We start from the raw sequence: 22,608 nt of genomic DNA, 5'->3' as shown, positions 1-22,608 counted from the left end.
AACCGCTGATATTAGTTGACAACTCTCACACTTTTGCGAAGACAATGTAAATGGAATTTGGAGTGATAATATCATTGTTTTTGATTTTTCCCTTTTGTGAATTGTGCTATTGTAGTAGCCTTTCATCCCAATGTTGGCACGAAAGTAGATGCTCATAATAGATAGTAATGAAACGGCAGTGGGTAGATGTCGCTGGCCGCCTGTCTGGAAACCAATCGGAGATGTCCCACATGCTGACTCAGGCACCCCCTCCTCACGTGGACCAGGTGTGTAGATCTGTCTGCATTTGTTCTTGATTCATCATTTATCTCGTCGGCTTTGGCGTCATGGTTGCTCCTTTCATATGCAGGCAGTGCCTCACCAGGTTTTCCACCAACACCCATTTGCGTCGACATGAGGAATCCCGTAGGCTTTCCTTTCCTAATGTGTGTAGTACCGCTCTGCTGACCCAGCACGAACTGCTTAGATTTTCCACGACAACCACACCAATGCTTCTTTTGCGAAACAAGCTTTCACCGAAAGTGCGTCTAGACCTTCTCTCGAGACACAAAGCATGCTAAGAAAGCCCTGACTAGGGACACTGCCCGTCGCCATGCGAAAACATGTCCGAAAAGACATGGTCGGCCACTTCCCCGGACCGAGAAGAAAGGAAGACCGCGACAGTCCTGTGATAATTGCGCTTACAACAAAGCATCTTGTAATATGAAATATCCGTGCGGCTACTGCCAAAGCAAGGCCCTGGTATGTCTCTATACGCGCGTCCAGCCTCTTTTCCAGGAATCTCTGCCGGGGATGCCTCCTCCGGAACAGGATGTCGGAGCTGCCCATAGGACGGTAGTGGAGAGCGCCTCTGCGCCGCCTGGGGACTCTGAAGATACCTTGATTAAGGCGCGGATTCCGTTCCTGCTAAAATATTACAATACCCAAAACACGTTCTTAGACATGTATCCGGCGCTTGATTCTGGGCAGGCAAGGACTGTCGAGTCTTCTAACCCGCCCACCCTGGGGAGCCAGGCTGCCAATATAGCTCCTGAAACTGCGGATTGTTACCCCTTTGAAGACGACCTGGGGTATTACTCATCTGGGTGGCCTATGGGTATTGAGCCGGATAACCAAGGGATAACTCATGCAACTCCTGATGAACCCAAAGAACCCAAAGACAACATAGTGGGCGAGACTCTCACCCAACGCGCGCAAGAAGTGCTTGAAGCTCTCAGGAGCTTTGCCACCCGCAACCCCTCACGAACCCATCTGGATAATGCCGTCAACCAGAATCTTTTCTCAGCCGAAAACATACTTGCATTTACGCATCTCTACCTGCAACATTGCCACCGACATTGTCCGATCCTTTACCTCCCAGCATTGCAGGCTCAATCTACAACTGTGCCACTGCTATTGGTCCTTTTTCTAGGCGGCTCGTTACACTCCTATCCGAGAGATACTTTTGATCTAGCCGTGGATTGTTTTGATATTGCCGAGGAATTTTTGTTCAGCTTGCCAGTATTTAACCCAGGTCAAAGGAATTCTCCGTCTTCAGAGGTAGAGGAACACGAGGCACTAAAGGCAGGCGTAATTCTCTTACACTTGCAAATCGGGCGCAATCAACCTGGCATTCTGCAAAGAGTAAGATACCAGAGATTCCCCATGTTAGTACATGCCGCGCGGTCCCGATCCTTTTTTTGTTGTCGGCGCCATGACGAGTCGCCACGGTCAGCGTGGAAACCTCGGGCCTGCCAGAAGGAGTCAATGATCAGGTAAACCCGCATCCTTGCAATATAGCAGACACGTGTGAACCTCGCGTGTCTAGGGCTTGCTTCACGGCCTCGATTTTGCATTACTGATCCCCTGACACAGAACGGCCGCCTTCATTCTGCTACTTGACAGCCAGTTTGTAGTATGTCTACGCTCTCCTCCGATGATCACGATCGCAGAATCAAAGGCAGATTTGCCCTGCAACGAGCTCCTGTTTGCCAACTACCATTCGTCATCATGCGCCAACATCCCACGGTCACCTTCTGTCCCCGAGGTAATCGATCTCCTCATGAATGGTGCCTGGGACGGACCAAGCCATCCCGCACTCAACAACCTTGGTGTTTTCGGGCTTTTTACTGTGATAGCTGGTCTGTATCCACACCCCGCAGAAACCTTGAACCGTAGTACCAAGACTCATGGTTTCCCAGGGCTGCACGTGGTAATATTCTCGGCCTTTGCAAGCCGGATGATGCAAGTACAGTTGCCTTCCCTGGATCGCGCCTTGTCCAGATGGAAGCTGCTATGGGAGAGGCTGATGTCACGCATTAGCACCGAAGAGATGGAGCTGGCCGGCTTCATGAACCGGGCTAACGAAATATGGCTCATTGCCAAGGTGCTTTTACGCACCGACTCGGACGAATTTTTCAGCGGGATTGAAAGTCGGTCGTGGCAGGCTTTCAACCGCCTGCTTCGACGGGTAGGCGAGGTGGCCGATTGACACCCCTTGTATATCGGGATAAGCAATGACTATTGAGTTTGATGCCATCTAAGGCCGTTCTCCGGTGTCCTTGACGTTCTTTGGACCCCGTTGCACATCTTGACAACACACACACACACACACACACACACACACACGGGGCTGGGGCGGGACATTATTGATTGACCCCATACTGTAAACTGGAGAAAGAATCGCAAATGCAGTGAGATTAAGGGCGAAAAGAGCATCAATCAGCATAAGCTCGTTTCACGCACAAACTCTAAATTCAGCCAATGCAACAAACCGAAACAAACTACCTGGGCGAAATCCTGTTTCCGGGAGGTATGCAGACACACGTCGGTTTTATAGAAAACCGTTGGGCTCCGACGAGTTACTTGTCGTTTCTGCCTGCTTGACTGTGTAGTTGTCCAGGTCAGTCGGAATCGGTGCTCCAGGGATAGAGACCGGCTTTCCAAGGTTACAGGAATGAGCTACACCTACTGTAACTGTCTGAATGGATCTTCCCTCACATCATGTCGAGTCTCTTCCTGGCCATCAAAATCAACCACCCAAACGGTCAGGTTGTGCATTTTCTGTGGGACGCGGAACTGCGATGCCCGAAAAGGGACATGACGCTGAGAATCACGATACATAGGAGCAATACTGAAGAACCGAGTACGACAGTCAGCGAGATGTGCCATTTCCTTCCGGCCACCATGCTGGAATTCCTACCTGTTGTCGCCCACTGATAATAAACACGGCATTTGACATCCTTGATGCGAGATTCGAAGAATCCCACGGGCTCCTTGTGGGCTTCCGCCATGGTCCGCAATGAGAGGTATACAAGGCAGGCGATGCCATAGAAGCCAGGAGGAAAGGCAGCGATGGACTCAAGCCAGCTCAGCGAAAATACAAATTCGGAGGTTACTCGGATTGTGATCCCAGCGCTGAACAGGTTATGCGGCACCTGCGCAGTCTATTTGCACCGGGACATCAATGACAACAGAACACCCCAGTGTGGGAGGACCCCGATTGGATAGTTTCACGTTGGGATATTCCCAGTAAAACATCGGATCCACTTTTTTAACACCCCTACGGCTCGGACTTCGCCCGCAATGAAAAATAGCGGATTTTCATATGCATTACCAGCTCGTTCAAGTCGAGGCCGAGGGTACTGAAGTGAACCAACTCGCTGACAGCACCCCGAGAGGAACTGATCAGCGACGCGTACGTGGGCCATTAGACCACTACACGTAAAGGATCTCTTCTTTGGATGGATCTGTCTCACTTTTGGCGGACCTGCTTGTGGCAGAATACATCCCATTCGCGAAAGGGAGAAGATGGCTGGTGGAACCATCCTTGCCGGCTTCCAAAAGCAGGATCCGTAGGCCTGGATGATCAGGACATCTTGCTTGGCGGAGGGGGACCCCGAAAAGCATAAAAATGCGTCCTTTTCCTGTCAGACGACGTTATTGTGAATTATTATCTCCTTCCCATTCTTTTCTTCGAACCACTTCTCATCTGAATCGCCAAGGCCCAAGATCCGCCATGGCTGGGAAGTATCTGTTCACAGGGGGGTATGTTGCTACCATGGATGACTCGCTTGGAGACTTCCCCAATGGTGCGGTGCTGGTGGAAGATGGCCTCATCACAGCTGTTGGGAGGGCCGAAGATATCAAGAGCCCTGACGCGGAAATCATCGACGCAACCGATGGGGTCCTCATACCCGGCATGGTCGACACTCACCGGCACGCATCTATGTCTTTGACTCGCGGCTTGGGAGCAGACCAATCGCTATTCCATTTCCTGTCCAACACCTACTTGAGATGGCTGCCAGCCACGAGTGTCCCCGACATGGAGCTCTCTTCGTTCGTGGGCGCGTTGGAAGCGCTTGACAGCGGGGTGACCACGATTGTTGATACCTGCGAGTCCTTCCACTCCGGCGAACACGCAGAGGCTGAGCTCCGGGGGTTGCAAAAAGCGGGAATCCGGGCTTTCTTCTGCTTTGCCATGAGTGACGACGCATACGGCAACGCCGCGGTTGGAATGGACGGCTGGAAAGCCCGTCTGGCCCACGTCGAAGAGCTCAAGTCGAAAACGCCTTCTGACGCCCTCGTCCAGATCGGAATGGCTCTCAGTCAGCCCGGCACAGTTCCCTTTGACTTGACCCGTACGGAACTCAAGTTCGCCGACGAGCACGCGCTCTTCTGCTGCTCCCATTCGTGCGCCATCGAGAACTCCATCGGCACCAAAGACATCGAAGAACGCGCGCAACACGGCCTGATGATGCCGGGCCACCTCTACATCCATTGCACCAACCTGACGGAGCGGGAAATTGGCCTCATCGCCCGGTCGCAGGGTAAAGTGTCCATCGCGACGGAAACCGAGATGCAGATGGGCATGGGACTCCCGCCCATCCGGGCGTGCATCGAACATGGTATCCAGCCGTCTCTAAGCATCGACACCTCCAGCGCGGTGGCGCCCGATCTGCTCTCCCAGATGCGACTCGCACTGCAGATGCAGCGGTGTTTCGACAACGCCACCGTCCACAGAACCCGCCAGGTGCCCCTCGAGCTGGACTTTGGCGTTCGCGATGCCCTCCGCTGGGGAACGAGGAACGGTGCGGAAGCCGTGGGAATGCTGGATCGAATCGGCACCCTGACACCCGGCAAGCAGGCCGATGTGGTCCTCATCTCCTCCAAGCGCGCGCTGAGCGCATCGGCGTATCCCCTTGCGACGGCGGTTCTGCACTCCAGCCCGGCCGATGTGGACACTGTTATGGTAAAGGGGGAGGTTCGCAAACGCGACGGCCATCTGGTCGGACACGACATTGCGGACATTCGCCGCAAGGCCAAGGCCGGGCTACAACGGATCATGGAGAACGTGGAAAGGATGCGACCCGAGATGACAATCGAAGAGATTCGTCAATACCTTCTGGGTGCAGAGAAATTGACTCGTTCTAACCTGGCCAAGGCCTATTTTGGCGAAACGACGAGGGGAGATTGGACGAGACAAAGATAGGCTGGCTCCGGTTCAAAGTGTTTTCTCTGGCGCCACTGCACCTTGTACAAGTTGAGAGATATAAATCAGTCTCCACTCTTTCACAATAAATTGAGATCTTCCATTTTTTTTTGGAAGAAAAAGGGGGGGTTCTACCTAGACATCAAATGCTAAAAAAAAAAAAAAAAAAAGGTCCTGTTGATGGCCGTGCGCGTGTAGCCTGTAGTTCTGGCATCTGATGTTGTGGACCAGTGGGCTTATTCCGATTGGTTGGGAGGCGCACATGGTCGCGTCCCTGCGCCCAAGGAATAGGAACTATAAACAAGTCCAGTGACTGCTTTTTAAGATGATTCTCATCCGTGGCCCATTCCCATGCCGAGAACAGACCAAGTGAGACTTTTCCTGTCGGGCCTTGAAGAGTGGGGAGAGAAGCACTACATAGTATGCTGAACGAGTTGGCTTCGAGAGGATTGTTGTGACTGGACACTCGGAAAAGCAACTCAACGAAGGGCCTTTATCTGGCGGCAGGTGGTGTAGTCGCAGGCAAGAATTAATACTTAGGAGACGTCCACCCCCTCCTCTCTCTTTTACTTTTCTAAATCCAACATATCATCCCCCCTGCATACTTTCCCACGCCAGCAAAAGCCATGACAACATCATCTTGTGCCTGTGGTGTCGTTCGCATCGAGTATACTGGTGACCCCATCGAGAAGGTAAAGCGTGCTCTACCAAGACATCCCATCACTATTGGGCTGGCTGACTGGTCCCTCGGTTGGTGCGTCTGCTGTAGTCCTCCACGTGCGCCTAGTGCAGTCAGTATAGTGGACTGCTTGGCTTAGGCGGGAGCACAACGCAGACTACTTGCGAGAGGCGTGTCTATAAGTTCGATCCATTGTTTTTTTGGTTATATAACAAAGGTAGTTAGTCACTTCCAACGAATCGTCTTGGTGGCGCAATTGGTTAGCGCGTACGACTGTTAATCGTGAGGTTGAGAGTTCGATCCTCTCCTAGGACGTTTGGTTTCTTTTTTGGTCAGAATCGGAAGTTTTTTGGCGCTTCCCTGTGACTTACAGGACACTCACAAACATCCGTAATCCAATTCTACCAGTAGACATCTCATAATCTCGCTGGTTGCACCAGATTAACTTTCCATTGACATCAAAATCTCCGGCCCAAAGCTTGTTTACCCCGGACGTGTGGATCCACCATCATCATTCCCCGTGAAGCATACGTCATTTCCACCCACCACTTCCTCCTTCCACCTTTCCCCCCCGGAATTCCTGTATCAATCACATTCCCATTCGACCCTCCTTTGCTCTGAAGTCTATCCTTGCGCCCACGTGTACCCTGATCTCAGTATCTCCAATTGACGTAGAAACACGCTACCACTATCGCGCTCCAATGTCCGTCTCCTTCCAAGACCTGGGGACCTCCTTCCTCGGCGCCTTCCAGGCCTGCGTCTCCGTCCTGCTGACGCTGGCCTACGGCGTCATCGCCCGCTACGCCGGCCTCGTCAGCGAGACCTCCATCAAGGACGTCTCCGGCCTCGGGATCAAACTCTTCTTCCCGGCGCTGATGGTCGTGAACCTCGGGTCAAACCTGCATCTCTCGAGCATACTAACCTATCTTCCTATCCTGGGTATGTTCGTCTTCATAGTTTTGGTTGCATTGGCCGGCACAGTGTGAATGGGCTACGATACTGATGGGCGTAGTCTGGAGCACGATCGTGGTCTTCGTCTCCCTGGTGATCGGCAAGCTCGGCGAGCGCGTCCTGCGTCTCCCTGCGTGGGTGACCGCCGCGTGCGCGTTCAATAATACCACGGCCCTGCCGCTGTTGCTCATCCAGTCGCTGGAGAGTACGGGGAGTTTGAAGCGGCTGCTGAAAGACGGGGATAGTGTGTCCGATGCGGTGGATCGGTCGCAGAGTTATCTGCTCATTTGTGCGGTGGTGAGTAACCTTCTGACCTATGTGGTTGGGCCGAAGTTGTTGCAGCAGGCGGATGCGGAGGGTGACGATGCGGAGGGAGATGCGAGGGGTGATAGGGAAGGTGAGGGGGGTGAAGAGGATGGCGCGGATGAGCAGAGCCCGCTGCTCCCTGCGTCTGTCCGGCGGACGGGCGCGCAGATCCGGGGGAAGTCCCGCGCGGCCTGCGCCCCGCTCCTCCGCCTGCTTCCTGACAAGCTGAAGGAGGAGGCGCTCTCGTTCGACAGCCCGACCGTTTTGAATATGTTGCTGGGGTTGTTTCTGGGAGGTCTGCTGGGCCTCACGCCGCCGCTGCACCGCGCGTTCTTCAATAAGAACGAGGACGGCGGGATCTTCAACGCCTGGCTCGTGCTGAGCATCAAGAACATCGGCAAGCTGTTCACCACCCTGCAGCTGTTCATCGTGGGCGGGAAGCTCGGCGTCAGCTTCCAGAATATTCAGCGCAGCGCCAAGAGCGGGCACGTCCCCTGGCGCGCTGTCGTGTTTGTCTTTCTCGTGCGGTTTGTGCTGTGGCCTGCGTATGTTTCCTCCTCCATTTTGGCAGGAAGTGCATTGCTGACGCTGCTACTTCGGGAGTATAGGATTAGTATCTCGTTGGTGTATGTGTTCGCCGCGAAGACGAGTCTGCTGGGCGATGACCCCATTCTCTGGTTCAGTATGATGCTCATGCCGACGGGGCCGCCGTCGTTGGTCATCTCCGGGCTGGCCGAGTTGGCGAATGTCTCCGAGGAAGAGAAATTGACGGTTGTCAAGGCTTTGACGGTACGTGCCCGTGTGTGTGGTTGCGGGGCTGGTCTTACTGACTTCTGCGGTTGTAGAGCCAGTATTGTCTTTCGCCGTTTACATCCTTCACTGTCGCTGGAGCGTTGCACGCTTCGGAGAAGATCTTTGCGCAGTCGGCTAAGTAGGTAGGAGATTGCTTGGCGATGGAGTATGAGGCTGTGTAGATTGTGTCTTGGTTGGACGGTATATAATCATGGTATTTTGGATCGGGTAGAGGATCTGGACATGCTAAGGTCAATAGTAAGATGTTAGAGGGGTAGACATAGAGCTGAATATATTCACGGTGTCGATATAGCCAACTATCAAATACCGTAGTCCACGATACCAGGAGATCGGAGTCAGTCCTGGGGTTGGTATCACCAGTGTACATGCCAACCGAATCACAGTATCCACTGATCAAACACAATCCCCGGCTCCACACCTCCCCAGAAATCCATCTCATCCCCAAGTAAGCCCAAATCATCGGACACCAAATCCGACAAATCGCCTAGTTCGGAGGGAGGGAGCGGTGCGCTCGGTAGCCCCGATTCCAACACCTCGTCCAAAATCTGCAAGAGTGCTTTGCTCGTGCGCTCACACAGTAGCCCATGCACCTTGTCTGTCTTCGCGATGGATTCCAGATGTGACAGGAAGACGCTGAGGTCGCGGATCAGCGCCGCTCGCGATCCGGCATAGACATAGGGAAGCGGTTGGCCAGTTCGGCTCTGGGTCTGCAGTGCTTTCACTAGCACACTTGCGCTGGGAAAGCCGTAGAGTAGGACCTGTGTACACAGTAAATGTCAATCACCTAGATGCCAAAGCTTTTTGTCTCGAAGCATCTTACAGCCCAAATAAAATCACGGCGCAAGTCCACCGTGGCAGCCTCCCCGTATGTTCCTAGCGTCAACACCGTCGAGAGGATTTGCGCGCTGACCTTCAGCAGTGCACCCTGTGCTTGACTGTCTTCGCGTAGAAGCAGCCTCTGCACGAGAAATTCATCGTATAGGTGCGCCAGGTGGGCGACCGTTAGCATGAGGCGCGCGCTCACGGAGAGGATGCCTGGTTCCCTCCATGCAGCTGCAGAGGATCGTAGGTGTTTCGGCAGGGAGGACCAGGTTTTTTCGGAGCGGAGGGAGATGTCTCTAGGTCTATGTTAGTATCTCATCGTGTGTGTTTAAAGGGCCGAGGTGCTACCTTAATTGTGCGGCGGTGTCGGCGCTGGGTGGGCGGAGAGACAGTTCGAGAATTTCCTCGCGGAGGGTGCCGAGCTCGAACCGTACGCGGATCCAGGATGCTCGCTGGAAGACCGGGGGCTCTTGGAGGCTCCATCCGCTCTCGTCCAGCGTCTTGGTAATGAGTTGTAGGTGTGCGCTGTCGGATGTGAGGATCTCGTCCGCGAGATCGAGTGGCGGCTTGCAATCAGAGTGGCGGATGGAGATACGCGGGGGTCGACCGAGGAAAGTGGCGACCGTCTTGTCGAGCTGGTACGCGGCGGCGAATATTCGTCGTCGAGTTTCGGCGAGAAAGATGGGGAGATCGTTGGATTCGCGGTGGAGACCGAGCTCGAAGAGGGTGGTGGAGAGTTCGCCGAGTCGGTGCCAAGTTGTAGAGCCTGTGCAGAATCCATTCGTCAGCTTTCCAATCCCAAGCCAGATTCTGGGTAAGCGCACTTGTATCACCATGCAGCAAGCCAGACAGAAGCAAGCTCTCGTGCTGTAGCCACACGGTCAAATCATTGGTCGGTGTAAGGAACCGACAGACCTCGAGGACCGTGTCACACATCGTCATCATTCTTCGAGGGAAACGGGCCTGGTAGTCTGGGCCGAAATGTCTGGACACCTTGCCGTGGGCCAGCGCGAAGCAGCTAGCTTTGCCGGCGATGGCACCAATAATGGCGATGATCTCGAGTCGAAGATGGCGACCGGTGAAAAGCTCATGAAATTCACTACCCTCTGTTGTCGGTGGAATCACCAAGCGCTTGCTGGTGTTGTGGAGAACGGACGTGGCTGATGCAGTGTCCCCTAACAAGGAGGCTAATGCGTTCAGGATAAACGGGGCGGGTATGGCGGCGGACTGGCTGAGTCGGTAATACTCATGCACCAAGTGCTCGATAATGGGCAGTTCCTTCAGCCAGCGGAGAATCTCGGCTACTTTGTGTGCCCAGTAGGCGGGCAGTGCTTCTGCGGCCTCGGTCTGGGTGGCCGTGGGCGGCTGGTTGTCGGTATCCCGAGTCTCTGCAAACGCATCGAGAAAACTGGTCGGCCCCAGATACCCTGCAGGAAGCGGTGTCTCAATCTCAGGGTTACACGCAGACGCTTTGAAGGGCGACGGTTCTCGATTCGGTCCTTCGACCGCGATCACGTCTGTCGTGGCTTCTTGTTGGTCCTGTAGCCTTGTTTCACCGTCAATGAGCAGCATTGACCCGGGTTGCAGAGTATCACTCACTCCTGTGCATTTCCACCATTCGAAAGGCTCGCTCTCAAGTTCTTTCTCTCCGACTTGCGCGTCAAAGGTGCAGGATGATAGAAGCAGCGTGTTGCCGTATCCCGTTGGAAGCAGCGCGAGCACACGGGGATTCCGTGGTCGCAGCGTACCTTGTCCTTCCGGCATGGTTCACAAGAAGCAAATTTGCCGTTTCGTCGTCGGACATTCTTGCCTGCTCCTGGCATCTTGTCTGATCTGGTAAACTGATTCACTGCGAGGGTCAGATCTGACGTGTGGTATCTAGTTGGTGTGTGTTGTTCGGAGATGCAGGACTCACGTGGACTCTATGGTACAGTACCATGTGAGGGTGAAGGGCCCGTCTACTTTTCGAAGCTCTCCAGCTGCCGCAGCCTGTGAGATGATGAGGTCTGCATCCTGTGGCACTTTGAGCGTGCGAGTGTCATGGATGTTTACCTGTCAAGCTTGTCGTTGTTCCCCTCCATTGGTCTGTATTCGGTTAGCCTTCGGGACTCGGCGTTCGGCGTTCGGAGTCCGGATTTCAGCCTAAGGCATCATATACCCGTGCCTGAGGCGTTGAATCATTAGCCTTGTCGCGAAGGACCTTGGGAGTCGGCCCAGAGGTATAAGATGGCAGAAGCTAGTCAGCTATAGCTCGATTATCATTTTATTCTATATCGATGAGTTTTCTAGCCCAGAATCCTTGCGATTTCCGCCATGCCTCTCAATGGATACACTGTGTCTTCACATGGTTGTGACTGCTGTGAAAATATGAGTAAGCCACTAAAGCCTTTCCATTTCCTTAGTCGATAATTTCTTTGGCGCAGAGGCCTATGTTGACTCTTTTCATCTCTAGATACTGGGAGCCATGTCATCGGTGCAATTGTTCATCGCCCCGCGACTTGAGCCAAGTCACACTGCGCGCGCGACCGAACGGTCAATCACCGAGTCTAGACCAGATCTTTCATATCCCGTGTCACCATGATCAACCGACATGGACGTGGTTTGGCCATCTAACCTGGTTCCTTAAGCATGACAGGTTGTACCTTATCCCGGTGCCAGAACCAGGGCTGCTGGGGCGGTGTTACCGGGGAATGAAGAGGGGCATTGAATTCGGCGTCTCGGTGTCTGCTCCGAAGCGGGGTGGAGATCGTCATATAAAGCTGGCAGCTGGAGTGGGAGCTGCAACTGCCCCTCAGCTCTCAACACACCCATCGATCTTCTCCCCCCAGCCCAATATTCTAATCATTCGACGCCATGACTCTCACCGGAAGCTGTCTCTGCGGCAATATCACCTACACCGCTGAAAGTATGTTCACCCCAGCAAACCAGGACCGTGAGCTGACCAAGTTCCCCGCAGCCGATGAGTACCTGAAAGCGCTCTGCCACTGCACTGACTGCCAGAAGGTGCGTCCGGATGAAATCGCATATGGGCCATAGGCGGGCTGAACTAATCTCCTTCAGTGGACCGGCGGCGCCTTCACCTCCAACGCAGTAGTTCCCCGCGAGAGTTTCAAAGTTAACAAAGGTAGAGGCAGACAGACCCCAGTCCCAATCCGTCAGTCAATTCTAACGCTTACAGGAACACCCTCCTCCTATGACGTTGTCGGTGCCAGCGGCAAGATCAACAAGCACTTCTTCTGTCCGACCTGCGGATCCAGCTTGTACACTGAGCTCGAAGTCATGGCCGATAAGACCGTGATCAAGGCGGGTACTTTGGACAACGGCGACACCAACCTGGGTGGGAAGGTGGATATCGAATTCTACGTCAAGGACCGGCCGTCGTATTTGGCTGCTGTCGAGGGCGCCAAGCAGGAGCCGCGCTTTGGTTGAGGGGTCGGTGAATTCGAGTTGTTGATGCTATAACAAGTTTTGAAGCTATCAGAATGAATGCTCATGCGTCCGTTCGATTGTGGGCTTTAGAATCACAGCACAGTAGTGCAGCAGGGCTCTGCAAAACACTCTTAAGTGTATTGCTTTAATCTAATTCTAGTGCAGGCTACTGTAGAGCTGCAGCTATCCTGTCGAAAGCCAAGTCCAAGAACTCCACGGGATGCGTAAAAACAATCCTAAACCACCCGTCCTTCTCCGACCCAAACAACGTGCCACTGGCGAGGAACACCCTCTTCTGCAGTAGTCGCTGCATCACCTTCTCGCCCACTACGCTCCCCGCCTCTTCGGGATGCAGCTCAACGTACCGCTTCCCCAGGTTCACCCACAAGAAGAACGCAGCGTTACAGCCAGGCGCATACTCGATCCTCAACCCTTTGAGGCGGCGCGTCGCATACGCATACGTCGTAGACAGCTTGTCTTGATTTCTAGCAATGTACCTTTCCGTGAACTCGACATCCTCGAGAAGCAGTGACGCCAGGTGATCGGCCGTCCCGGAAGTATACGAGTACAGTGAGATCCCACCCAAAGCCGCGTGGACGTCTTGGTTGAACTGGGAAATTATCACCCCCATCCGCAGCCCGTTGGCGCCGAAGTCTTTACTCAGGCCCCAGAGCACATGGACGAGGGCGGGGTCGATGATATCGGTGAGGTCGATGGAGAGGGCGGATTCAAACGCCACAGGTGCCGGGGCCTGATCGACGGTGTTCTCCCACACCGATAATGCGTAGATCTCGTCGCTGATGAAGTTCATTTGGTACTTCTGGCAGAGTCTCATCAGTGCGATCAGCACTTGACGTGGGTAGCACCGTCCCAGCGGGTTGTGCGGGTGGCAGAGCATCAGCGCCTTGACTCGGCGGCCGGTGTCGGTCTGGAATCGCAGCAGAGCCTGCTCATACTTGTCGACGGCCTCGAGGCTGAACGGGTCGCAGTCGTCGAAGGCGACCTGCACCACTGACGCACCGAACCGGAGCGAGAGGTCGGGAATGAAGGTCCCGTAGAATGGACGGCCGAGAAGGATCCCCTCCCCGGGATCACAGAAAGACCACGCTACGTGCTCGATGGCCGGGGAGACCCCGTTGGTGACGACCAGGTGGTTGGCCGTCACGGGCATGACGGGGCTGAAATGCCGGTTGATGAATGCGGCCATCGCGCGGCGGAGTCTCACGGAACCGCCGCCACCGTCGTTGTAGGTGAGGTATTTGGCTGGGAGCTCGAGTGATCGGTTCAGGTGTTCCAGCAGCATCCCGTGCATCAGCGAGTTCTCCGCTACGCCGACATTGACGTAGCCACTTGGGTTGGTCGTCTCACACCAGACGTCTTTCATCACGTCCCACATGACGTTGTTGCTGGCCTTCTGGATCACATCCTGCGCCCTTTGGGACATCGCTGATGTCGGAAGTGTAGCTGAGGCCATGGTGATGTGGTCTGGTACGTTTGGATTTGTAGAAGGTTGTAAAGACGGGGAGAGCCCGGGATCTAGTGACTGTATTAGATAGATGTCTTCAGAAAAGCCGATGACTCGCATCAAAGCAGCTGGCAGGACCCGTGCATCCAATCAGATGCTTATCACTCGAAGAATTTGCAGGTGAGGCCCGTATCACTGAGGAGAAGGAGTCCGTGTCGGATTCAAGAACCGGTATTGAGTCACATCTTATCGACAGGATTTCTGCAGGGCGCAGACTCAGGTTTCGGTCGGTAAGGCGCGGGACCAGAGTTGGAGATTTGGGGAAGCAGAACTTGGTAGGTTATGCCAAGGCGAAATGTGGAGATGTTGGAGACGGAGTGGATCTTGTAGGTGGAAGCAGCTTTGAGAACCTAGTTTACAAATGTTGGATGTCCAAGTAAGGCGGTTGAAGAAGATGGGATTTGACCAGAAGAAGAGTCTCGACCATGAAGTTTGTGTTATCTATCGATAAGTTAATATAGAGTGAGCGGAAAGGAGCGGACGATGCAGAAGACGGCCATTGGCTACTAGAGGTTTAGTGTGCATTAGCCAGGATCACGGTGTATGTGGTAATGCTGAGATATGAGGCAAAATAAGATGGCAATACTTTAACAATTGGGACGATGGCGCATCTGGGAGCGCGTCAGACTGAAGCACTAACTTCGGCCGTAAATCTGAAGGTGGCCGGTTCAAGCCCGGCTCGTCCCATTCTGTTTTTGCCTTTTTCTTTCGCATCACCTTTTCTTCCTCTCTTTTTTTTTGGCCTCTTCATCTTTAAAATGGATTAGAGCTAGCTTATCAAGATTTAGCAGTGTCAGTTATTTGTTTGATAAAAGAATGCTTCAAGATGCTATTTATCCTATTCGTCAAGGTTTCCTGGAGCACTCAACAATTTCCCTCAGAAAATATATTTCCACTGCCTACTGTAAAGTTTACTTTCACTACTACCAAGTGAACCAATACGATTCCAATACTCACCGAATAAAAAAGACATCCAAATAGAACAAAATACACATCATCATAATAACCATAGACATTCTATAAGTTATCGATTGCTGAATAGTCGTGATGCATGCACCGCCTAATGGCATTCGGCATTATTGGGCATTCGAATGGTACCGCAGATGCGGCCCGCACCGCCGGCGGTTTCCTGTTTCGGCAGCTGCTGCACTCCTCGTACTTGTACTCCGTACTCCTTCACATCCTCTCCAGTCTCCAGCTTACTCCTTGTCTCCAGCGTCCTCATTCAAGGCAGCATAGTCTCAAGCCTTTGAACTTTGAAGCAGCCCTTACAATGTGATCCATCTTGCTCCCCATGTTTCCACAATTTCCCTGGCTTCATCCACCAGACCCAGGTCCAGCAACAACTGCACCGTGCCGCGAAAGGCCGAGTCCACGGCCGATGAAAGCCACGCATGCGTATAAGCCGTATGTTCCCCAATAAATATTGTCTTAAATTCAGTCTGATAGATTGCTGGCAGGAACGTCTCTTGTTGATCGCCGAGGGGAGACGCCCAGGCCCCACCTGTGAACTCATCGTTTTCCCAGCACAGCCGTTCGTATACTCCTATCAGACCAGAAATCAGCCATCTCCATATCTATGCCAAGATCCAACCCACATACCGGTGAACTCCTCATCGGCAACCTTCCCATGAAGGCGAACCATGCCTCGCTGCGCCAGAGCGACGTGGTTTGCCTCTCCCAGCGCAGACATCGTCCGGGCTATGTTACCCGTAGTGAAGGAAGCTAGAACCACTGCCGGGCCCGTGCTATTCACTTGATACGGGGGATAGCACATATCGCCGATACCGGGATAGTTCTCCACACGGGCGCAGCCTCGATTTTGCGCATTCTTGCCGTCCTCCCAGAACCGCGAGCGGTAGTGCAGAGCAACTTTACATGATTGCGTGAAATGCAGCTGATGAATCGCCCTTCTAAGGAGCTCGGGGTATTCCGGCAACTCCCAGGCACGCACCATGCTGAACGGAGCAGCGACAACGGCATAGTCGTAATGTTCATCCATGCTTTCCGGGTCCTTCGGATCATTGCGCCATGATAAAGAGATTTTGTTTGTCGATACGTCATGGCTCAACCCGCTGATTCGACGGCCCAGCGTGATCTTGTCCGTTACATGAGGCGCGAATGCTCTGGGTAGCGACTCAAATCCTTTGTCCAGAGTTTCCCAGCTTGAGGCCGCGAAATACTTGTTCCAGTATAGGCTCTCCCAGATAGGCGTATCTTCCCGGTCGGCGATGTAATTAATCATCTGATCCTTCGGGCTCAGGAGCTGGCGCAGGTATGCGCCTTCAGACCAGTGCGTACTCCCCACAGCCAATGCAGCCTTGTGAGCCTGAAACATCTTGTTAGCTAGGAACTCGGTATACTTCTGTTGATCGCGTTCATCCAGGTCTTTAAGCGTATGGCTCGGCCCGTCCTCCTCATCGGTAATCACGTCGAAAGGAAGGAACTCCATCTTTAACTCCGGGTGGTGGTCGGCATTGAGTCGATTGAGCTTGTCAATGAGACTGATCACTAGTCGGCGATCTTCAAACGGCAGGACCTCGGTGGTGCCGGTGTATCTGATTTTGGTGGGTAGTCGCATGGGGCCCATGTCAAAATATTGATAATCCTCGGGTGAGGTGCCATTGAGGTAGCCTGTTCGGATTCGCCCCCCTAGACGCTGGGAGGCCTCGTGGATATGCCAGTTGTGTAGTCCGACCGAGCTTAGCAAATGACTGGTCAAAAGCCCCGCGATGCCTGCGCCCACGATGGCGATACTGGAATTCTTCGCTGCAGCGCTATTCACCACCGCCTTGGCGTGGAACCGCGATCGAGTGTATTCGACCGCATTGAACCAGATTACAGAGTCCTTGTCGATCCGAGAATCTTCTTTAGGATGATCTGGCGCTTGTTCCAAAGAGATAGGCGGCGACCGGCCAACCATAGCACATCCGTGAAAAGCAAGCAGACATTGTGATTCCTGTGCATCAGAGGGTACAACCCATACAAGCCGATCTGGGTGTTCCGTACTCTGTACCTCGAAGCTTCCCACTATCTGAGTTGCATCGGCTGCTTGTTCTAAGTTGCAGTCCCCATAGACGACATGGAGCTTGCCTGCAAAGCTCTCCTGTGCGAAATTAAGCTGGATATTCTGGACAGAGCCGGTCTCAACAAGGTAAGGCCCGAGAAATTGAACCAAGCTCGCGTCTGCGTGACCTTTGTGTGCCTTTGCCCGACCGAGTGGAAATTGCAGGCCTTGTGTGAGATCAAGGCCTGGGAGGAGGCAAAGAGACAATAGATTGATTCTCATCTCGAAAGTATATTTGGCAAGGAAAACAGTTCCAGGCTACTAAGATGATTCCTACCATTAGAGTACAACCCAGGCTGATCTCAACTTTTATGTTTTGACCGCTGGTAACTTTTTAGGTTGCTTAGGCCATTGCACCCATTGCCACAACGTCATTTCGTCAACAAACACATTCCACACAGCCAATCAATCTTCTATTGTCGGATACATTCACTTTTACTTGCATCGAGTCCCGTAATCTGTGTTTCTCTGTTACTGAATATGTGGTGGGGAGCGACCACCCTCATGGCAAATCTTAACTCTATTCTGTCGGTGATGCATGAAACTGTGGCGATCGCCGCCAAGTTGACTGGGTCGGTGACACAGTATGGCTTAATCTAGGACTAAGTTCAGGCAACACCTGCTTGTGAAGCCCAGAACCGACCAATGGAGTTATTTTCCCGCAGGTCCAGGCGAGAATGCACTGGACCTTTCGCTTTCTGAGTTACGTGCTGCTACGCACTGCGGCTGTTTCTATATTGGGAAGACGCATGATGCGGACTGATAATATTTCTTTATGGGTTGTGATCAGGTGTCACACGGTCAGTTTACAGTTGTCATCGATACTTCCGTCTCTTCTACTGCGCAAGAATAGCCGCGCTGATTTTCTCAGCTAGCATGTCTGTAAGAGGGATTAGCACGATTCATGTATGACCCCTGATGCGACCATGACTCACAGACTGTGCTAGTAGGGTGACCAGGAGGCAGAAGAGGGAATGCACTCGCGTCGACCACACGCAGTCCCTGGACGCCGTGAACTCGTGCTTCACTGTCGACAACTGCCATGGGATCCTCCCGAGGCCCCATTTTACATGTACAGGATGCATGCCACACCGTGATGACAGAGCTGCGGATGGCGTCAAAGATCTTCTCGTCGGTTGTCACATTTGCTCCAGGATAGTATTCCGGCCCAGTTGTGATCGACTGCAAGGCGTCACTGGCCCAGATTTCTCTGGTGCGTTTGAAGATGGCCAACGCAACCTCGATGTCGGTCTGGCTTGTGAGCCAATTCGGATTGACTACCGGCAAATCGTTGGTGGAGTTGGAGATGAGGGTGATATTCCCGCGAGATGTTGGCGCAACGAGAGCGCCGACTATGGAGGCGTATTGCCGTCCATCTGTGGGCTGACCTTCTGCGGGATTGCTGTAGTTTCCAACATGCGCATCGAATGCGATATACTGCCACTGTCGTCAGCAATCAATAGTTCAAAACTTCCTACTCAGAAGAAAATCATACTTCAGCCTGTGGCCAGTCAGCAGGGAAATTGCTTAATTCTTCCTGTGTTCCGGCGGAAAACTCGGCATGATAGGAAGGCGGGAGGTTCTCCCAGGCAAGGAAATTGGGGGCATAAGTCATTGGACCATCGTGAGAAGTCTGATATCTTAGAATCTGTTCAGTCATGTAGGTTGTGTCCGTGAAGAGCTTGGTCAAGGTCTCGACTGCGACCGGATAGGATTGAGCAAAAAAGACATGATCCCACATGTTCTGACCCACGCCAGGCAGGTCGGCAAGCACAGGGATATCCAGTTTCTCCAACTGATCCCGAGGCCCAATGCCGGACACCATGAGGACTTGGGGTGAATTGAACGCTCCGGCGGACACAATGACCTCCCTTGCTGCCGACGCCGTCCAAACCTTTCCATCTTTTTCGATCTCTACGCCCTGCGCATTAAGCTGATCATCGAACAAGATACGCCGTGCCAGAGATCGAGTGCAGACAGTCAAAAATGGCTCTTCTTCAGCCAGACCTAGAAGAAAATCCGAGCTGCTACGGCGCTCGTCTACCGGGGAAATCTCTGCGGCAGAATACTGCGTTCCCATCAAGCTGCCACTGACGAAGTCATTGGTCTCAGGTATCCCAGATTCCTCGAAGCCCAATTTCAACCAGGTGGAAAACGGCGACCGGAAATTGGGGTATGAGATTTGAATTGAGCCCTCAACGGGGTTCTCGGATGAAAAGGCACTGGCATTCCAGTGTATAGACGTGTTATCCAATCCATTGTCTGGATTGGGTGGTGTGAAGTGGAAGGTTCTCTCGAAGAAGGGTAAAATCTCGTCCCATTCGTAACTGGGATCTTGGACGGCTTCGGCCCAAGCGTGATACGTCGACTTGGTGCCTCTGTCGTCCGTGGTCAACAATCCTGCACAGCAATAGGGATAGACGCGTGACTAACCGCTGGTATAGCATGGCATTCATCGCAGACCTATACAACCACATCAGCTCAGCTGACCGCGACACGGGAACTTCCATCTTACGAGCCACCGAGAGTCTTGCCCCGTGCATAATGCAGCTGACGGTTGTTCGCGCCAGGCTGCGGGGTGGTAATCACGCCCCAATCGACGCGGGCATCGATTGTATCCGGGCTCCCTCCAGTTACGGCGCCAAACATGAGGGGAATAGTCAGGTTCGCATTGTCCAGCTCATAAATGCCACCCGCCTCGACGATCAAGACGCTGTGACCGGCCTGCGACAGACGAGCGCCGACTACATTTCCCGCCGTGCCACCTCCGATGACGATGTAGTCGTAGACCCCATCCTCACCACAGGCCCCTGCGACCGGGTTGGCCGACAGCAGCAGCAGCAGGGGCAGCAGAGGCAGCAGGCGAGCAAAAACAGCAACCAGCAGCAGCATGGTGTGCCCGATTTGAAAAGACTTACGCCCCGGTATGTGAGGAAAATCCAAGGAAGGATCTTCCCGGTCATCCCTCCCCCCCTTTCTTATACGACTCCTTCGCGCCCGCATATGCTATCGGGATTTGGACCAGTCACATTCCAAAGCTGGGTTCCTCGCCCTGCAATAAATGCCTGCCCTCCATGCGACCTGCCGCCGCCGATCCCTGGGTTCAGTTCCGAGACGGGGCTCGACGGCAGTTGATCATATTCTTTTCTGTCCAGGTGGATCCAGCGGCCTTGCGTCCTGGCTGCCGCTAGTGCAATGGGGTAGGAGCACAACCAGGCGAAAATCGACCGAGATCTAATCAGAGGTCTGCATCTACTGTGGTTGCGTAGTCATGGACACATGATCAATGAGTTGTTGAAATAAGCGTGGGGCTTCCGCTGCTAGTTTCAGGTGCGCCCTTGATGCCTGCATGTATGTTGTTCATTGGTGACCAGTGCTTGGACGTACGTATAGTAGAACCGCAAATATATCATGCTAAGTTCCATAGTCATAGTCAATACTCGAAAGGATGCAGTGCGCTAACGGAAAACAAGCAAGAAACCATGTCTGCCCTGTAAATTTTCCCTGGCTCCCGACGTATGATAAACAATAACCCCGAAGACAACAGCACACCTTAGAAGGAATCGACAGCGTAAAACCTTGCTCCCACACAAAAAGTCACACCACGCGCCCGCGGAATTCTCACTCCTGCTTCTTCGAAAAGCTAAGGAAGACAACCACCGCAAACACGAGCGACAGATTGCCTGGGTGTTGTCAGCGCCCTATCGACTGCGCTTTCTCTCCCTAAAGGAAAACTCACCGTAGATAAAGTTCAAATTCAGATACCCGATCTTGTCGACCAACAGGCCCGACACAATCGGGCCCAGAAACATGCCGATCGTCCAACCCATCCACGCGATGGACTGGGCGCGGGAGTGGCCGCCGTGGGGGCCGAAGATGCCGGGATGCTTGGCTTCGAGGTCGTTGATGGTGACTATCCCCATTCCCAGACCGACCAGGTCAGTACACTCTGATGTTGCAATACTCACAGGGGTGGGAGGCACAAACTTACGTGTAGCTTCCAAGAACCCCACCCCGTTTAGCGCCGAGAAGAAATACCCGATGACCACTACAGCCGCGGTGTAGAGCGCCCTTCCCATTTGCGAATCGCCACTCGCCCACGGGAACCGTCCGTCTCCGGGGATCCCCAGCACCCAGAGGCACGGGGTCAGCAGCAGGAACCCCAGCGTTGTGGGCAGGCGCGTGCCCACGCGGTCCTTCAGCCACCCGCACACGGGCGTCAGGAGGATCCCGGGCACTTGCAGCCCCACGAACAGCAGCCCCGCCGGCAGACTGCCCCAGCCGAAGACGTCGCGGATGTGCAGTGGCAGGGTGGTGTCGAAGCTGGCGACGAGCATCGCGTAGAACGTGTAGGCGGTCATCGCGGCGGTGAAGCGCGGTTGCCGGAGGAGGTAGCGGTAGTATTGGAGGCCGGCTTGTTCGGGGGTCTGTGTTGCGGTCGGGTTCGCGCTGCTGGGCTGCGGGGTGGGTTGCTGGTGTCGCCAGGAGTCGGTGGAGAGCGTGCGCGGGAGTAAGGGGGCGCGTTCGGGGTCGGAACTGGAGGTGGAGGGCGGGGGTTGCTTGTGCGAGGCTGTTGGGTGAAGTCAGTGGATGCGAGGAGACGATGACGCGAGAAGGAAGGGAGTGAAGCGGGCTGACTTGTTGATTCCTCGGGTTTGCGCTCAATCATTAGCAAGCGCAGGTTTGCGTCGACCACGAGGACGGCGAAGGCGCTGCTCCATGCCACCCAATAGCCTCCCTTCTCTAAGAGGATTCCGGAGAGAACGGGCCCCGCGGAGGTGCCGACGGCAACGGTGACGCTCAGCACTGACATGACTTTGCCGAAGTTGTGCGCTGGGAAGGTCCGGCCGATCACAGCCAGGCCGCCGATCCACATGCAGTTGTCGGCGATGGCTTGAAAGAAGCGCGCGACGAAGATGATCGTTACTGTTCGTGCAAGAGCCACACTTACTGTACAACATGTCGCCAGAGCTACGGAGAAGAAGAGAAAGACCGTTTTAGCACCCCAGCGATCTGCGAGCGTGCCAATGACAGGGCTGGACACGGCAGACGTCAAGGCCGTTTCTGCCAATACGAGGAACGTCATGTTCTGCGTCTTGGATTGGTCGAGGCCAATCCGCTCCTCTAGCATGTAAGGAAGGAGAGGGATGATGAAGCTCCAGAGGAACATGCCTGTAATCGCTGGAGATCAGTGTCCGTGGCTCTCTGAAGGGCCGCGCAATGGGTTGCGGCATAAAGGGGACTCACTCCGCATAATCCCCCCGGCTACTGTCGCCAGGATGAAGTTTTCGGAGGATCTCCATCGGTATCCCCATTGGATCGTCTGTGATCTGGTGTCAGTCATTATTTGATCCATAAGCTGTGATACTGGTCCGCGAGATTCGAGTGCCGAGGCTACCTTGGGATTTATAGCATCTTGGAAGCTATCTTTCAGGAACTGATATCACTGGGTATGCCTGGTTGAGTATATTCTTCCTTCTGATCGACTACCACCCACCAGCTCTTGTGCGACGCCGAAGACCCTAGTGGTGGGAGACATCAAAGAT

The 22,608-nt window shown here is 53.7% G+C and overlaps 9 protein-coding genes and 2 non-coding genes across 11 annotated transcripts; 6 read left to right on the top strand and 5 right to left on the bottom strand.

The window, feature by feature from the left end:
• The first annotated feature begins 1,068 nt into the window (after nt 1–1,068).
• BO66DRAFT_377500 (fungal specific transcription factor domain-containing protein) lies at nt 1,069–2,487 on the top strand. The gene is made up of 3 exons (XM_025645756.1): nt 1,069–1,754; nt 1,855–2,120; nt 2,181–2,487. Exons 1-3 carry the CDS (start codon nt 1,093–1,095, stop codon nt 2,468–2,470), a joined length of 1,218 nt encoding a protein of 405 aa, XP_025502357.1. The 5' UTR covers nt 1,069–1,092; the 3' UTR covers nt 2,471–2,487.
• Nucleotides 2,488–3,997: 1,510 nt separating this feature from the next.
• On the top strand, nt 3,998–5,470 carry BO66DRAFT_472714 (Metallo-dependent hydrolase; the record flags this gene model as incomplete). The annotated part of the gene is made up of 1 exon (XM_025652979.1): nt 3,998–5,470. One exon carries the CDS (start codon nt 3,998–4,000, stop codon nt 5,468–5,470), a length of 1,473 nt encoding a protein of 490 aa, XP_025502356.1.
• A 920-nt stretch (nt 5,471–6,390) lies between these two features.
• Nucleotides 6,391–6,464, top strand: BO66DRAFT_t215. The gene has a single exon. It is a non-coding gene; the product is annotated as a tRNA-Asn (tRNA).
• Nucleotides 6,465–6,751: 287 nt separating this feature from the next.
• BO66DRAFT_421570 (Auxin Efflux Carrier superfamily) lies at nt 6,752–8,466 on the top strand. The gene is made up of 4 exons (XM_025649968.1): nt 6,752–7,088; nt 7,162–7,951; nt 8,015–8,195; nt 8,252–8,466. The coding sequence occupies exons 1-4, from the start codon at nt 6,851–6,853 to the stop codon at nt 8,339–8,341; spliced, it is 1,299 nt and encodes a 432-aa protein (XP_025502355.1). The 5' UTR covers nt 6,752–6,850; the 3' UTR covers nt 8,342–8,466.
• Nucleotides 8,467–8,743: 277 nt separating this feature from the next.
• Nucleotides 8,744–10,840, bottom strand: BO66DRAFT_285985 (uncharacterized protein; the record flags this gene model as incomplete). The annotated part of the gene is made up of 5 exons (XM_025643127.1): nt 8,744–8,977; nt 9,040–9,337; nt 9,390–9,807; nt 9,866–10,587; nt 10,695–10,840. Coding segments are annotated over 5 exons (1,818 nt in total), but the record flags the coding sequence as incomplete, so codon positions are not given.
• A 973-nt stretch (nt 10,841–11,813) lies between these two features.
• On the top strand, nt 11,814–12,553 carry BO66DRAFT_126378 (GFA family protein). The gene is made up of 4 exons (XM_025641957.1): nt 11,814–11,946; nt 11,998–12,044; nt 12,102–12,165; nt 12,220–12,553. Exons 1-4 carry the CDS (start codon nt 11,895–11,897, stop codon nt 12,468–12,470), a joined length of 414 nt encoding a protein of 137 aa, XP_025502353.1. The 5' UTR covers nt 11,814–11,894; the 3' UTR covers nt 12,471–12,553.
• Nucleotides 12,554–12,636: 83 nt separating this feature from the next.
• BO66DRAFT_412806 (putative aminotransferase) lies at nt 12,637–13,914 on the bottom strand (the record flags this gene model as incomplete). The annotated part of the gene is made up of 1 exon (XM_025649374.1): nt 12,637–13,914. The coding sequence occupies one exon, from the start codon at nt 13,912–13,914 to the stop codon at nt 12,637–12,639; it is 1,278 nt and encodes a 425-aa protein (XP_025502352.1).
• Nucleotides 13,915–14,591: 677 nt separating this feature from the next.
• BO66DRAFT_t216 lies at nt 14,592–14,682 on the top strand. Its single transcript has one exon. It is a non-coding gene; the product is annotated as a tRNA-Phe (tRNA).
• Nucleotides 14,683–15,207: 525 nt separating this feature from the next.
• On the bottom strand, nt 15,208–17,662 carry BO66DRAFT_393090 (flavin monoamine oxidase family protein). The gene is made up of 2 exons (XM_025647675.1): nt 15,456–17,662; nt 15,208–15,402 (listed from the first exon to the last, which is right to left on the bottom strand). The coding sequence occupies exon 1, from the start codon at nt 17,282–17,284 to the stop codon at nt 15,557–15,559; it is 1,728 nt and encodes a 575-aa protein (XP_025502351.1). The 5' UTR covers nt 17,285–17,662; the 3' UTR covers nt 15,208–15,402; nt 15,456–15,556.
• Nucleotides 17,663–17,898: 236 nt separating this feature from the next.
• Nucleotides 17,899–19,954, bottom strand: BO66DRAFT_455188 (GMC family oxidoreductase; the record flags this gene model as incomplete). The annotated part of the gene is made up of 5 exons (XM_025652071.1): nt 17,899–17,942; nt 17,998–18,499; nt 18,558–19,440; nt 19,496–19,525; nt 19,578–19,954. The coding sequence occupies 5 exons, from the start codon at nt 19,952–19,954 to the stop codon at nt 17,899–17,901; spliced, it is 1,836 nt and encodes a 611-aa protein (XP_025502350.1).
• Nucleotides 19,955–20,555: 601 nt separating this feature from the next.
• On the bottom strand, nt 20,556–22,406 carry BO66DRAFT_353010 (MFS transporter; the record flags this gene model as incomplete). Its single annotated transcript, XM_025644795.1, has 5 exons — nt 20,556–20,745; nt 20,802–20,975; nt 21,054–21,632; nt 21,701–22,234; nt 22,310–22,406. 5 exons carry the CDS (start codon nt 22,404–22,406, stop codon nt 20,684–20,686), a joined length of 1,446 nt encoding a protein of 481 aa, XP_025502349.1. The 3' UTR covers nt 20,556–20,683.
• Nucleotides 22,407–22,608: the final 202 nt, after the last annotated feature.

Source organism: Aspergillus aculeatinus (genome assembly GCF_003184765.1).
Source record: "Aspergillus aculeatinus CBS 121060 unplaced genomic scaffold BO66scaffold_34, whole genome shotgun sequence".
NCBI lineage: Eukaryota > Fungi > Ascomycota > Eurotiomycetes > Eurotiales > Aspergillaceae > Aspergillus > Aspergillus aculeatinus.
This window is presented reverse-complemented; position numbering and strand designations above follow the sequence as displayed.

Coding starts and splice junctions, on each gene's coding strand:
- BO66DRAFT_377500 (XM_025645756.1), top strand. CDS start 1,093: ATGGGTATTGAGCCGGATAACCAAGGGATAACTCATGCAACTCCTGAT. Junction 1,755..1,854: donor CAGAAGGAGTCAATGATCAG/GTAAACCCGCAT, acceptor CCCCTGACACAG/AACGGCCGCCTTCATTCTGC. Junction 2,121..2,180: donor GCTTTTTACTGTGATAGCTG/GTCTGTATCCAC, acceptor ATGGTTTCCCAG/GGCTGCACGTGGTAATATTC.
- BO66DRAFT_421570 (XM_025649968.1), top strand. CDS start 6,851: ATGTCCGTCTCCTTCCAAGACCTGGGGACCTCCTTCCTCGGCGCCTTC. Junction 7,089..7,161: donor AACCTATCTTCCTATCCTGG/GTATGTTCGTCT, acceptor TGATGGGCGTAG/TCTGGAGCACGATCGTGGTC. Junction 7,952..8,014: donor CGGTTTGTGCTGTGGCCTGC/GTATGTTTCCTC, acceptor TCGGGAGTATAG/GATTAGTATCTCGTTGGTGT.
- BO66DRAFT_126378 (XM_025641957.1), top strand. CDS start 11,895: ATGACTCTCACCGGAAGCTGTCTCTGCGGCAATATCACCTACACCGCT. Junction 11,947..11,997: donor TATCACCTACACCGCTGAAA/GTATGTTCACCC, acceptor AGTTCCCCGCAG/CCGATGAGTACCTGAAAGCG. Junction 12,166..12,219: donor GAGTTTCAAAGTTAACAAAG/GTAGAGGCAGAC, acceptor TAACGCTTACAG/GAACACCCTCCTCCTATGAC.
- BO66DRAFT_393090 (XM_025647675.1), bottom strand. CDS start 17,284: ATGAGAATCAATCTATTGTCTCTTTGCCTCCTCCCAGGCCTTGATCTC.